At 35.6% G+C, this 15074-nt stretch overlaps 1 protein-coding gene and 1 long non-coding RNA gene across 3 annotated transcripts; one reads left to right on the top strand and one right to left on the bottom strand.

Annotated features, from left to right (window-relative positions):
* Nucleotides 1-621: 621 nt before the first annotated feature.
* Nucleotides 622-3027, top strand: LOC110774821 (uncharacterized). Its single transcript, XR_002529587.2, has 3 exons — nucleotides 622-1269; nucleotides 1667-1955; nucleotides 2613-3027. It is a non-coding gene; the product is annotated as an uncharacterized lncRNA (long non-coding RNA).
* A 510-nt stretch (nucleotides 3028-3537) lies between these two features.
* LOC110774820 (DEAD-box ATP-dependent RNA helicase 17) lies at nucleotides 3538-14454 on the bottom strand. Of its 2 annotated transcripts, none has more exons than XM_056836514.1 (10): nucleotides 14219-14454; nucleotides 14009-14081; nucleotides 13793-13902; nucleotides 11772-11877; nucleotides 8571-8679; nucleotides 8128-8483; nucleotides 7967-8040; nucleotides 7086-7390; nucleotides 6463-6709; nucleotides 3538-4504 (listed from the first exon to the last, which is right to left on the bottom strand). In XM_056836514.1, exons 2-10 carry the CDS (start codon nucleotides 14010-14012, stop codon nucleotides 4208-4210), a joined length of 1608 nt encoding a protein of 535 aa, XP_056692492.1. In that variant the 5' UTR covers nucleotides 14013-14081; nucleotides 14219-14454; the 3' UTR covers nucleotides 3538-4207. The 2 variants fall into 2 exon arrangements, with proteins under 2 accessions (XP_056692492.1, XP_021835101.1); XM_021979409.2 differs by having other exon boundaries at nucleotides 11772-11915; nucleotides 14219-14453.
* Nucleotides 14455-15074: the final 620 nt, after the last annotated feature.

Below are 15074 nucleotides of genomic sequence, written 5' to 3'. Positions count from 1 at the left end.
TTTCGGCTCTGTTTAGTTTGACGGAAAACATTTCAAGTAAAAACTTATTTGAGGCGTGTTATGAACGGTTTGAATTAAACTGGGTGTAAACGGGTTACGGGTTGTAAACGGTTCGGGTTGAAACAGTTCAGGTTGTAAACGGTTCGGGTTGAAACGGTTCGGGTTGTAAAGGGTTCGGGTTGAAACAGTTCGGGTTGTGAACGGGTTTTCCCCGGGTTGAAACGGTTCGGGTTGAAATAAATCGGGTCATTAACGGTTTCCGGGTCCATTCGGTTCGGGTAGAAACGGTTTCGGGTTGACGCATGACGGTTTGTTATCGGGTATCGGGTCTTAATCAGTTTAATATTTCCGAGACGGTTCGGGTTCGGGTTGAATGTTATCGGTTCGGTTAGTTTTCGAATTCCAACTAACGGGTTATTAACGGTTCGGGTTCTTAACGAATCGGATTAACCCAGCGGGTTCAACGGTTCGGGTTGAGATTTGCAGAGTTGTCAACTAAAGAGATGGACGTCCTTTTTCAGTGGGCATATATTTATGTTCTGACAACGACCTTCCTCTTCTTCCACTGTCCTTTCTGTTTCTGCTTCTGCTTCTACTTATGCTTATGCTGCTCATTCTTCTTCAATCTTAATCCTCTTTTAAAATCGAAGCAATGCAGTAATAATTAGAAAGAAGCTGACCAAAAATGATGATCGAATCAGAGACGTTAATGAAACATCAGAGTTCTTCATCCCCCCCCAATTAATGCCCCAAACTGTTCCGTTAATTTCTATTTAAGACATTCGATCGACTTCAAAGTTCAAACCCTAATTCCCTAACTATGGACTATACATCCATCTTCTTCCCCCATTTTTCTCTCTCTAAAACTCTCTTTCTCTCCATCTCTCTCCCTTTTCGTTTCATTTTAACACTAAGTATTCACTCTAGTTGTTAATTCGATCGTAGTTTCTCTGTCTAAATAACAAATTCGGTTACTGTCGACGATTCCTCTATTTTCTATGGTAAGCTCGCCGACCTCCTCTGAGTCTCTCCCACCTCCGGTTGTCCTTCCGACTGCCGGAGGTGGCGGTGCGCTTGCTCTGATGAGGATCAGACTCGGTTGTCCCTCCCGTAGACTACTGCTCAAATTTTTTGGGGGCGGATAATAAGAAGTTTGACTCAGTGATTGATGAGCTTGATGATATAATGTTCAACAAGGAGAGATTTAAGAAGATATGGAATATTTGGTCGATTCCAGAAAGTTACAACAGGATTTGTCCAAATATACAAGTAGGTTAAAGAATATTATGAATTGAGTATGTTAATTACTAGTTATTACTAAGAGTGTCGGATCATGAAGAGCTATGATCGATCATCATTTATGTAACCTTCTAATTGTTGTTCAATTTCATATAGATCCAATGGTCATTGTGAAAGCCTGTTAATTACTACTACTATGTAAACAAATGAAGTTTTGATGATATAATACAAATGAAGTTTTGATGTGGTAGAATAAATTCATCCTCTGTTTTTAGCTATTTGCATTTTAATTAATTACTCTGTTTGTTTTAATCAACGTTGAGATGAGATTTCTGTTAACAGTTTTTTTTTAATCAGTAAATGGTTTAATTTCTGGGAATTAGACATTTGCAACAGCATTTATGGGTTGTTAGTTGTAATGAATTAGGCAAAATGGTTGCTGGCAAGGATAGGGGGAAGCGGCAGTGGAGGCGGAGGGGGAAGCGGCGGAGCAAAGTACAAATTGAAGCCAACTCCGTACTATAAAGAAGATACTCTTTTGCATTGACGTTAACACAGAAATTATGTCAGAAATGAAGAACACCGGACCAAATGAATGACCCATCACCAGACTTGATTCAATCAAACAATCCATCCTTTTATTCATCTATGCTAAACTCACCATTAATCCTGATCATCATTTCATCTTCACCTCTATCTCAAATTCAGCTGCTTGGGTACTCTATTCCCTTCAATTTAATTTCTGCTTTGAATTTGATTAATTAATTGTTCAACTGTTTGATGTTTTGTTTTATCGAGGTGGGTAATTTGATGATACTGTTCAGCTGCTCAATATTTATTTTTCTGATAATTTTGTTACTTGATTGTTTTGTTGAATTTATTGAGAACATTTGAGTATTTTATTTTCTGGGCACTGAAATGCAGATGGGAGATTTTGAATTTTCGACTGGTGGTCATAACTGTTATTACTTTGTGGCATTCTATCCTATTGGGTGTATAGTAGAGAGGAAATTGATGTAGACGGGATTTACCAACTAAGGTAGCTAAAATTTACACTTTAGGACATGTTAATGGTTTGGGATATTGGTTTTTCGAATTACTGCGAAAGTTGAATTTCATGTCAAAAGTTAGATGGAAAAGGGATGTTTGTTTAATTATTTGTGTTCTTATGAGAGAAAATTTTATTCTTTTGTTGAGGAAGGAGGCCATGAGGGAATAGATATGTGTCGCATTTATTTCAATGATCAATTTTTATGCAACTGATTGTTACAATATTTTGAACGGCGACACTGATTTCGTCATTCGTTTGGTTTATAATCCCTGCTGTAATGCTGCATTATAAATTTGTTAACTGTTTACGTTTTTGGATGCAGCTATTCTGCAGATTCTCGCATTGTTACCAGTGGCAATATTTTATTCATCAGGCATCTCAATCATCATCATAACTTTCTATCTTCTTCTGAGCAACTTAGGTGCCTCTATAGCTGAGGTTGCTAATGATTCTATGGTTTCCGAGATTAGTAAACAACCTACTTATTTAAAGAAAGAGCAATCATCTTCCTCAGGGGAGCTTCAGTCATTTGTTTTGATGGCTACTTCAGTTGGGGGAGTACTCGGGAATTTAGTAGGAGGGGTTGCCATTGTAAAGTTCAACCCTCGATTTATGTTATCAGATTCTTTTTTTTCTTCCGATTATGTAATTCGTTTAAGATAAAACAAAAGAATTATGAAATTTTTGTGTTATTTTTTAAAATTGATGATTTGATCTTGATTTTACAGTATACGCTTAAGGGGGTCAAATGTTTTTTTTTTATATTCGCACGCATCGCGTGCATATAAGACTAGTTAGAGTATAATCAAACCCCAAGCCTTAAGACTTGAGTTGTGCTGGCATGACATATAACTCATTTAGTCTTAAGATAAAACAAAGAAATTTGTACCATTAAAGTGGGTAAGTCTTGACAAAGTCTTAAATTGAGTCTTGAAAAACTAATACGCAACTTAAGAGTTAAGACTCAATGTATGAGTTGAATAAAATGATAAAATAATATATTTCATAAATTTAATAAGTCTTAAATAAATTTATGGGGTGAAGGACTAAATTTGATTGAATCTTAATGAGTGTTAACACTAATATAATTATTAAATATTAGTGAAACGATAACATGACATGTAAGAAAAGTCTTAAAACTAGACCCCTTGATCTTGCTCATACAAGACTAAAAAGTTCATGTATTAAATAAATTGATTGAAAACATAATAAAGACCGCGATTTAGGCGGTAAAATAAAACATTCCATACTATAATTTAGAAAATGAAATAAGATGCTTTTGTGACCACATTTCCTGTATAATGTGGACCAAAATCCTGGGAGGTGGGACTCCAATCTCTCTGATTTTGTTACCAATAATTACAGACAACGAGTGTTCCATAATAATGTACAGTAGGGTTCAACAAAATTTTAAACACATCATTAGGAAGATAATACAAAGCTTAAATCGATGTTTAAAGACTTTCCTTGAATATGTATGTGTAGTCCATTTCGCCTTTTCAAAACAAAATTAGACAGATTACAATCACATGACTAGTTCTATAAATTTTCTAGATTAACTCGAAATAATATTACTATCAATGTCGCGTGGATGAACAAGGGTTACCAGAAAATGCCGTACGTGGCTTTTGTTGGTTGAATGACAGGTGAATTACCAGATAAATCCATCCAAAGGATTAGATGGATTGGAACTTGAAAGTATGTTAAGAACTTGAGTCAATCATTTTCAAGGACAACCAGGAAGCTTTAATTTGGGAAAGATAAGTTAAAAGAAAACGGACCTCTCACAACTTGGGGTGGGTTCTTGACCAAATCACCAAAAAACATATCACATGCCCCATAATTGTCTTCATGTATGCATGTATGTATCTGCATTATATGCAGAGTTGTCAACCAAAAGATGAAGAAGATTTGCATTTATGTTGTAACAGCGACCTTTCTCTTCTTCCGCTGTCCTGTCTGTTTCTGCTTCTGCTTCTGTTGCTCACTCTTCTTCCTCTTTTTATTTATCTGCTCGCTTTTCATCCTCTTTTTTATCTGCTGGTGTACCGATTTCCCTACCAAAGAGGGCTGGTCTCTAAGAGCAAAACTTTTAGCAACATGACCCAAATGGAGGTTCTTCTTCATGAATATGGTTTTTAGTTCTAGTTTATGGGTTGTGTATCCTCGCACCCAAGAAACAAATGCATCCTTTGCCATCGTCTTCAACTTTGACTGACATGAGTTTTTCAGTACATAATCAGTACGAGGTATAAAAATGAGCATGAATATTTTAATCATACTATTGGACTGAAATAAAACACTGTTTTCTTTCTATTTGTTTGGGAGATGGGGGAGGGTGGGGTCAAGCAGATATGAAATGCCTGATAACAGAGGAACATGATTAGATTTTTTTTAGAAGAAACACATTTAACGGCTTGTTCGATGCAATGCCATGAATAAGGGAACAGTAATGAGTTTGCACACAATTTCATATGAGATTTTCCATTTGAATGTATGTGATGTCTTTTTCTACAAAGGCATTCCCCATTACCAGTAATTACCAACTAAAATGTAGTTATAAGATGTAATGAAGAATAAAAGAGATCTAAATTAATGAACGCTGATAGAAAACTGGGCAAATAACCAAAAAATACATACTACTTGGTGATAGGGATGCATTGGGGTAAAACATTTCATGCAAAATTACTTGCAAACCCAATTCCATTTCCAAAATTAACAGAAGCGTACTATATGGGATGGAAGGGTACATACAAGTTTATGACTCCGATCCCAAATTATTGTAACTGAACAAAAGGGAGATCTCTTGGTTCAGCACCAAGGTTTTTGAGGTTTCATATGCTAGCTTTCTACCACTTGTTGTGTCTTTGCTAATGATCATCAATTATCAGAATATGCTAATGATCATCAATTAACAGAATATACTAATGTCTTTGCTAACTTTTATATGCTAAGTTGCGAGTGGAGATCTTAGGAATGGATCTAGGGTCAATAACTAGTTAGGTCTACTATACCCTAATCTTTTTGTTGACTAGGTAATTTTGAGGCTGGGAAGTGAGACCATGCACCCAAAGCACAGTACCTGCTTTTTTATTGTGTTGAGCTCTTATCCAAAACCCATGTACAGGGGCACAAAAGGGTAATTCGGTTTTGGTAGGTCTTGATATGAATCATACGGAGTAGTTATTATGCTAGCAATGTTCATACCACATACTTAAGAACCAAAACTCAAAACTTAATATACAAAGTGACCATAGCAAGGAAAATCCACATGATACCTTATAACATGATGCACATAAAAAAAAACAGAGATTATTACAGAGATCAGATCTTAAAGACTTATTATCTTATCGTGATCCTACATTCCTATATCATTACACAACAATTCTTGAACTTAATCACTGAATTTTAGACAATCTTAATCAATATTCTAGAAGTTTTCCTCTTTTTCTTCAATATAACTTTGAAGGACTTAATCCAAAAATCAACCAATGGCTGGTCAAAAAGAGAAGTCAGACAACCGTCTTTACTCATAAATTTAAGTTGTGCTTTTGTTCCAATTCTATGTGTATCTTAGTTACAGTACTTGTCCCTTTATCATGGGATGGTCATTTGGTACGTGCATATAAATTTAATTTATGCCTAAAAGTTGAGCATTGTGTTTGAATATCCTGTAGATACGAATTGACAGCCATTAACTCACAGGACTAGAAGGGCTATGCTCCAAGGGAAAAGGGGGGAGAGCGAAGGATAAACCCAGCCCACCACCAAACCATCCCTATATACAAGGCATGTGATCAAAGCCAATCCTATTCCTGATCATGGGCATAGAACTATAGAAGGCATGAACCATAATACTTCAATGAGTAGGTTTAGCGTATTTAGGAAAATAACACAAGGTTCTAGGAGTGTTTAAACAAATGTCTGATATTCATTTCAAATATAATTTGTCCTTGAGCAAATGAGTAAGTACTCATTAATCAGCTAAACTTATATTTGGACCAATAATTAAGGAGATATTCGTACATAGATTTTACCCAATTATCACACATTTGGAGTCCCCGCTTCTTGCGGGAGCCTCTTTGAGGCAATGGGCTAATGATAATGATGATGATCACACATTTGGAGTGGAGCACAAACTATTAAAACTAAGGGAAAGGACGAAAAAATACCTCAGCATAAATAAAGTCCTCGAGAGCCATCTGTAGATCTAATAACCAGGGATGCATCTCAATTGCAACAAACTTCCTCGCAAGGTGCTTTTGACCATACAATGGTAAGCTATCCAACACCTTTTGAAGTGGATACTCTGTTAATGATACACCATGTTTTTCCAACTCATCCAAATAGCCCTTTTCAACGGGCTGTAGAAACAATAATGCATCTCCCTTCCGGCCCAAGCGAGCTGTTCTTCCAACCCTAAGTTTTGATTTCCACAAAAAATAAAGACAGCCATAATTAGATATACTGTCCAACTTCAACAATGAACTCGTTGGTTACGCATACAGAACCAACACACTCGGCAGCAGCCCCAGAGAAGAAACAAATAAAGAAAACAGATACAATAGAACATACACGACTAGACCATGAACAATACGATGAATTAAAACCATGTGAGCAGACGTAAAACAAGGACATACAGGGCTTCTAAGCAAGGAGTTTTGCAATTGCAGAATTGCATAAAAAGATGCAGAAAGTGCAACATGTGAGAATAGCAACACAGAGATCCCACATGTAACACACCTCTGGAGAATCAACACAAGCATACAATATAAGGTGGGGAGTAGAGACACACCTATGAACATATTCAGTGGCCTCTCCAGGAGGATCATATTGTATAATATAGCTAACTTTAGGGATGTCCACGCCTCTCGCCAAAACATCAGTAGATAGGAGTAGAGCAGATTTTTCTGCTTTGAAGGAAGAAATTGAACTTGTTCGCTCTTTGTTCTCCATGCTCCCATGTAAGGGGAAGGTTTTGCAGTTCATAAAAAGACGCCTCCCCTTAGTTTCTTTTGCAACATTTGGCGGCCACTGGAACTCCTTTAGAAGTTTGTAGTGGAAGTCCACAGCATCACGAGTCGAGAAGAAGACTACAACCTGTCCATTTATCGTAGCAAAACAAATTGTATGAATTAAACAATTAGTAAACAGGATTAAAGAAGCATTTCTCAAATAATAATCATATATGAAGTAGGAGAAAAGAAAAGCAGTAGAAGAAAGAAGCAAGTCTGTAACAGAGAACCAGTTAGTACAGAGAGACCGGTAAGTGAAAACTTGAATGGATATCTATATGTACTGCACACTCCATGTGAGTTCTTTCAGAAATTAATAATAATTAAACAGTTCACTAACATATTGCAATAGTCAGATTATTCACCATTACACGATAAAGACACCGCAACAGTAAGAGTAGAAGTCCTCAACAGACAAAGAATCCTCATAAGAAAGTTGTGTGTCAATGCCTCTGTTCCACTCTCCTTCTGATGTTATTTGAGGACGGAAGGGGGATTCGACATTGTCAAAGTAAAATGAAACATTCAAGACAAACACTGAAAAAGAAAAAACTGAATACAGCAAATGTATACGAAGTATAATTTACGAATGGGCATCAAATAGTAAGGAATCATTACACTAGAGCTACAAACAGGTAGAGATAATGAAATAAAATCCAACCTTTTGGGTAGCTTCTCGTTCAAAAAGATTCTTGAGAATAGAAAGAAGAACTGCCAGCCGTGAACCACAAGGCACTGGGGAAAACAAGGGCCGCGGAGTTATTGGTGTTTTGAAACTGGTTAGCACGAAAATTAACCTTTAATTCACAAGTACTGAAGTACCTTTCACATATCTCTGAGTAAGTTGAGAGGGGAGGTTGTAATCTCCAGTTGAGGAGTCTTTAACTGTCCCACTTTGTTCTAATTCTTCCTCCTCAGATCCTACAGACCCAGAATGCTTGGAAGATGGATTTTGATGGGGCTCCCTTTCACCAAGACCGATCATAATGGGATTTTCTAGACTAATTTGAGCAAGATGATTGACCTTGTCATTTAAGGTAGCAGATAAGAGCAGATTCTGCCTTTCAAACTCAAAAATTCTAAAGTTCCCACTTTCTTTATCATTAGTTCTGCTTTGCCTTGAGCTAAAAATACTAAGAATTTCTTCAACTTCTTTACCAAACCCTAATTCTAGTGTCCTGAATAAAACAGTATAGTCAGACATGAGGCGAAAAATATATAAAGTATTGCATGTTATGGGTTAACATATGATGTCCAAAAATTACCTATCTGCTTCATCAAAAATTAACCAGCGCAAATTAGTATACAAGAATGATGATGTATTCTTTAAGTGATCCAAAAGACGGCCAGGAGTTGCAACAAGTATAGATATACCTGAAACTCCCACGTGTCAAAAAAAAACTTACATGACAAGCCCAGATTCACAATCATGCATTCATAGATATGTAGAAAAAAAAATATAATCAAAAGTCAAACCAGCATTTTACATGCAAACAAAAATAGTGACTTGAGGACATCGTTGTTCAATGCTACTGGCGTAGTCAAAGCACTAAAAAAATTTGGCCACCATATCAATCACTATTACGAGATATATATTTTACCATAATTAGGAGATGTTGTGATATATTATGTATATTATTATAGGCGCTATTTAGGCCCTGTTTAGTTCACCTTATTTCAGGACCTTATTACTTATTTCAGATCTAATCAGATCAGATCAGACCAGACCAGATCAGATCAGATCAGAAAAAATAAGTTCAGATCAGATCAGATCAGAAAAAATAAGTTCAGTTCAGATCAGATCAGACCAGACCAGATCAGATTATTATTATTATTATTATTATTATTATTATTATTATTATTATTATTGGTATATGTTTATATCATTGTTATTATATTTAATATTTTATTACTATTATTGCTTTAATAAAAAATAATGTTGTTGTCGGTGCAATTAAAATCTATTATTTAAGGCATAAAAAAACATTAACAAAAATCATTGTTATTATATTTAATATTTTATTACTATTATTGCTTTAATAAAAAATAATGTTGTTGTCGGTGCAATTAAAATCTATTATTTAAGGCATAAAAAAACATTAACAAAACATTCAAATTGATCATGTCCAAATTAAAACCATTAAGTCCAGATTAGAAACGATATGATCAGGTCATGTCCATATCAGAACTGATTTTTATAGATCAGAACCATTATATATCCAGACAAGAACTGATAGGATCAGATAATATCCAGATCATAACTGATCTGTACAGATCATCTCCAGATCATGTTCAAATTTGCAAAGATCTTGTCTACATCTGAACCAATCCTTACAAAACCAATATGTTCAGATCAAAACCGATTTGTACAGATCATGTCCAGATCAGAATCGATATGTCCAAATTATAAATTGTCTAGATATCGACTCTGTACAGATTATGTTCAGATCGGAATTGATCTTCAAAGATCATGACCAGATCAGAACTGATCTGTACAGATCATGACCAGATCAGAACTGATCTGTACAGATCATGACCAGATCATGACCAGATCATGACCAGATCTGTACAGATCATGTCCAAATCATGTCTAGATCAGAACTGAATTGTACATATCATGTCCAGATCAGAACTGAACTGTACAGATCATGTCCAGATCAGAACTAATCTGTACAGATCATGTCCAGATCAGAACTGATCTGTAAAGATCATGTCCAGACCAGAACTGATCTGTACAGATCATGTACAGATCATGTCCAGATCAGAACTGATTTGTACAGATCATGTCCAGATCATGTCTAGATCATAACTGAACTGTACATATCATGTACAGATCATAACTAATCTGTACAGATCATGTCCAGATTAGAACTGATCATGTCCAGATCATAACTTATACGTACAAATTATGTATAGATCAGAATCGATCTGTACATATCATATCCAGATCAGAACTTATATGTCTAGATCATAACCGATCTATCTAGATCATGTATAGGTCTATCTAATATAAAGAATAGTTAAATCATGAGCAAAGTAAGTAAATAATAACAATATTATAAATTTGTGTAACATTTATTTTACACGTAAGTCGTTTAATATTAATAAATGTAGATTTTTTTTAAACTTAATTCAGAAGAATCAGATCAGATCAGACCAGATCAGATCATAGCAGATCAGATCAGAAAAAATAAGTTCAGATCAGATCAGATCAGAAAAAATAAGTTCAGATCAGACCAGATCAGATCAGATCAGATCAGGAGAAATAAGGTGAACTAAACAGGGCCTTAAGGAGAGATTAGGAGATTATTGTTAGGAGAATATTGTGAACGTGATAGATGTAATCATTGTTAGGACATGCTTTCCTATTCTAGGAGATTATTATTATTGAGAAGGGCGGAAAAAGTAGAGGAGACTTTCTTATCATGGTATTAGAGCATAGGTTCAATCCTAGGAAATACATTTTTTTAAAAAAAAAATTCCCCTCCTAATTTCTCCTTAAATATCGCCTAGAATTGAATTTCCCAGGATTGAACCTATGCTCTTGATAGATAATAAATTCTCCTCCAGTTTTTCTGCGCTTCTCATTCACAATCACAACATATATATACAAGTACATAATACAAAGATAGGAAAGCGTGTCCTAACAATAATCTCCTAGAATAGGAAAGCGTGTCCTAACAATGATTACATCTATCACGTTACAATATTCTCCTAACAATAATCTCCTAATCTCTCCTTAAAAATCGCCTATAATAATGTACATACTATATCACAACATCTCCTAATTATGGTAAAATATATATCTCGTAACAATCACATTATAAAACATAATCACACTATAAAACATAACAAATAGACCAAATATTTGCCAGAAACTTAAGATTAAAGCGATGGTGGATACGGAATTTACGGACAAATTGGCTCATGATTCATGAACAGTATGGAATCGACTCAGTCAAAGTACAGTTTGGTTTTTGGTTCATTTGTTAACGAACTGAGATTGAACTCAAAATTACAGTTAGAAAATTTAACTCCAGAACTTGAACTCAATTATACCCAACTCATGAGCTTGTTAATTAAAGAAAAACAAAAAATACCTTTCACATTTCTATTCGATTATTATACATCTTATCCGTAAGCCCATTTACAAGTTTAATCACAGAGAGAAGGTAATTTTAACACAACTTCTCAGTTCTTACGCCGAATACTATTATTCAGCTGAATAGCAACAAGGTTAATATTTCTATTTGGAGAGGGGCGTAATAAAAACATAGTGTGCTTATTGTTGAAACATGATATATTGAGTCGAGCTTGTGATCAACTTGAACTTGTTATTTTCATCTCTGTGATTAAATTTGTTAACAATAAAGCTTTACAAACTATGTGAATCGTCAATAAATCAAAATCAGCAGCATATATGATCTAGTTATCACAATATTCAGCATATGAGAAGTTTAACTTACCTTTTCGCAACCTCGCCTTTTCTTTTGACCTACTTTCACCTCCCATTATGTATCCTGGGACAATCCAATGAAATCGGTGCAGTAGCTTTTGCAGAGTTTCATACACCTGCATGCATAACTCATGCGTTGGTACAAGTACCAAGGCTGTTTCCATAATATCAGTGAAAATTCAAAACTGTAATGGCAAATGCAGCTGCAAAACATGTTAAGAGTGCTGGAGCATTCATCATCTTGTAAAATAAATAAAACAAAATTATCACCTACCAGCAACGAGAGTTAAATAGAGCTTTGTACCCATCGATTACCTTTTGGCAATAGGATTAAGACTCAGAAATCAGTCACATGACAACAAGAGACACAAATTGAGAGCTTTGTTGCCTACCTCCTCCCCCTCTAAAGCAAGGCAAAGGATCTCGCTTAACCCAGTGAAGGAGTAAGAGTCCATATAAAAACTAAATGCACTTACTTCATCCAGAAACCACATACTACACATAGTAGTAAGCTTTATATATTCCATATTACTTACACTACAACCGGTCACTTCAACTCTTTTACCTATCGTATACCCATGTCAAACACTTGACACTCCGAAGAGGAGTGGAATCTTTACCTGACACTTCAAGAAATTCACCTAGACACTTCAATTATCTTGAGCTACAAATTTGTAGAGAAAGGAGTTCTTTTAATCCGGTAAAATGCTTAAACAAGTCAACAACACTGTGTTTGGTTCCTAAGATACAGAATGCTTCTAGTATTAGGGATTATAGACCTATTGCGTGCTGCTCTATAGTCTATAAACTCATTTCCAAAATCCTCACTGCTAGAATGCAATTTTGTTGGTAATGTGGTCAATTGTGGAGCAGAGGAGCAAGGCAATAAATAAGATAGAAAAAGGGGGCAGGCTCGCGGTGAAGCAAAGAAGGCGGTTATAAAGAAGCAGTAAGAGATAGATATGATTTATATTAGGGAAAAACTCCTTTTCTTTACCGATCAGGTCTTTCAATACATGGATTTTATACTAAAGGGAGGGGTCTTCTATCGTGAAAAAGAGAGGGAAAGTTATGGGAGAATTGTGCAATATATACACATAAAAGGGCTAGAGATAATTTAACAAGAACTAGAAAACTAATCAACCTCAGATGTGTGTATGTATATCAGTATGTGAAAGGCATATAGACAGTCTTTTAAAATTTCAGACATACTTCCTACGTTTGAAAATACTCACCACGTTTGGACTTTTTACAACTATTCACATGTTCTACTTTGACTATTGTTGGTGATTTATATGTCAGATTAACATAGTCATGTGAGATCTTGTTAAATCTCAACGTGTATCAACTTTTTATAACTTTTGCTCGAAGAGATTTTAAGATATTAACGATCAAAATTGTGCATTGGCATGCATGGAAGTGACCAATGTTGCGAGTATTTCCAAGAGGAGGAAGTATGTTTTATGAATCCAATGTTGGCATGCCCACACATCCGAGGACCGTTATGAAGTACAGTGTCCGTGTGTCTGCAAATTGTAAGCCCTGATGTGTTTGACACTTGGATAATCAGACATAACCTCACTCGAACCCATGTCTGAGTAACATAGTCCACGTCTAGAGATGGAGGATGATACCCTTAAAGGCCATCACTGTCTACTGGAAAAGTAAAGTACAGAAAAACTACAGTTCTAATCAACATCCTCTCCACAATCAACCCGTACTGCCGTACATTGAGCACTCACTCTCTACTAAGTTTGAATAATTGACAGGTAGTGCTGTTTACACCTTCCTAACCTCCCCCGAATCCCCGATCCACCAATAGTGAAATATAAGTCGGATCATCATTACAGTAAAATCCTAATATAGTTTAGTTCCATGAAAACAACATGAGTCAAATTCGCATTTTAAACCCAAATTAAACATATCCACGCGTAAAGTTACAATTCTCAGTTCTCACACATAAAACAAACAACAAGAATAAGCAAACAACATAAAATACTTATAATTCAAAACACAACAACGAATACGTACCAAAAGTACCATCAACCCTCTGAATTCGAGGTTCGTACTTCTGCAAGTGATGAATAATCGGTGCCAAATAAGCAATAGTTTTGCCAGTTCCAGTTGCCGCATTAACAAGTCTATTAACAATCATACCCATTAAAGAAAACCAACAAACAAATACAACCCACTTAATCAAAACCTAAATTCAATCAACAAATTCAGTAAGAGAAAATAAAAGGATACACATGGCTGCCAGAGAGTATAACAGGAATTGCTTTAGCTTGCACTTGAGTCGGAGTTTCGAAACCCAACCTCTCTATCAATTACAAATTTTACAGAAATCAATATACGAAATGAGGGGCTTGCAAATTTGCAATAAATAAACAGCAGAAATTATACAGGAATTAATAGTATATGAAATCAGGGAATTGAGATTGAAGAGGAGAGGGAAACCTTTGAGTTGGTCGCACAAGGAAGAATCGAGGCCGAGGCTGGAGAATGAGCATGAAGCGAAGATTTCGTCGTCGGAATTTTGCTGCTTTTGGTTTGAATTTTTCTGGGTAATCTTCATTTTTGTGTTTTCAGTTATTTTCATGGAGGCTGAAATTTGGGGGAAGTTGGGTTTAGGCGGTGAAGACTGACTGAGACTGAAGGAGGAAGGGGTTTATGGTTTAACTCAAAAGTCAACACATTCTAGGATGGGTTTGACTTTGAAAGATTACCATTGATCCCATTATTGCAACTTTTTTATTTATTCTTTTAACATGAAGCAAAACTAAGGTGATCTTTTCAAGTGTACAATAATGTCAACTCCTTAGTTTCTAAAACAACCATGTCATTATAGTGGAAACTAACTTTGATCAATAGTTGTCGAAGTCTTTTTCAGAATGCCATGTGAAACCTTCAATTCCATTAAAATTACACGTCTCAATTATTACAAGGATAACTTGGATGGTAGTAACGGTCACCGCCGGCAAATAGCATGTGCTACTGCACAGAGCCTCACCTTATTTTTAGCAAAGGGCCCCCCTATTTTAATTTTATGTTAAATTTATTATTGGTAAATGTTACGGAGTAGCATTGGTTGACTTAGGCTCCGTTTGGTAGGGCGTAAAACGTTTTCATGGAAAACGATTTTCCTTTTTTCAATCATTTTCCGTTGTTTGGTTGGGTAAGGGATGTAAAACAATTTTCCATGACTCTCTCAAAGGGTGAAAAACCTTTTTCCATTTGAAATGGAGGGAAACCACTTTTCATTCTTTCCTCCTTACCTCCATCTCCTTTCTTCCCCTCAATCTTCACCATCTTC

This window comes from Spinacia oleracea, chromosome 2 (assembly GCF_020520425.1).
Source record: "Spinacia oleracea cultivar Varoflay chromosome 2, BTI_SOV_V1, whole genome shotgun sequence".
Taxonomy (NCBI): domain Eukaryota; kingdom Viridiplantae; phylum Streptophyta; class Magnoliopsida; order Caryophyllales; family Amaranthaceae; genus Spinacia; species Spinacia oleracea.
The sequence above is the reverse complement of the archived record's forward strand: the minus strand, read 5'-3'. Positions and strand labels throughout refer to the sequence as shown.

What these genes read in the sequence shown, in the direction of transcription:
- LOC110774820 (XM_021979409.2), bottom strand. Translation starts at nt 14,360, where the DNA reads ATGAAAATAACTGAAAACACAAAAATGAAGATTACCCAGAAAAATTCA. An exon ending in CTTGTGCGACCAACTCAAAG is followed by an intron (nt 14,082 to 14,218) that starts GTTTCCCTCTCC and finishes TGTAATTGATAG; the next exon opens with AGAGGTTGGGTTTCGAAACT. An exon ending in TACTCAGAGATATGTGAAAG is followed by an intron (nt 8,041 to 8,127) that starts GTACTTCAGTAC and finishes TGTTTTCCCCAG; the next exon opens with TGCCTTGTGGTTCACGGCTG.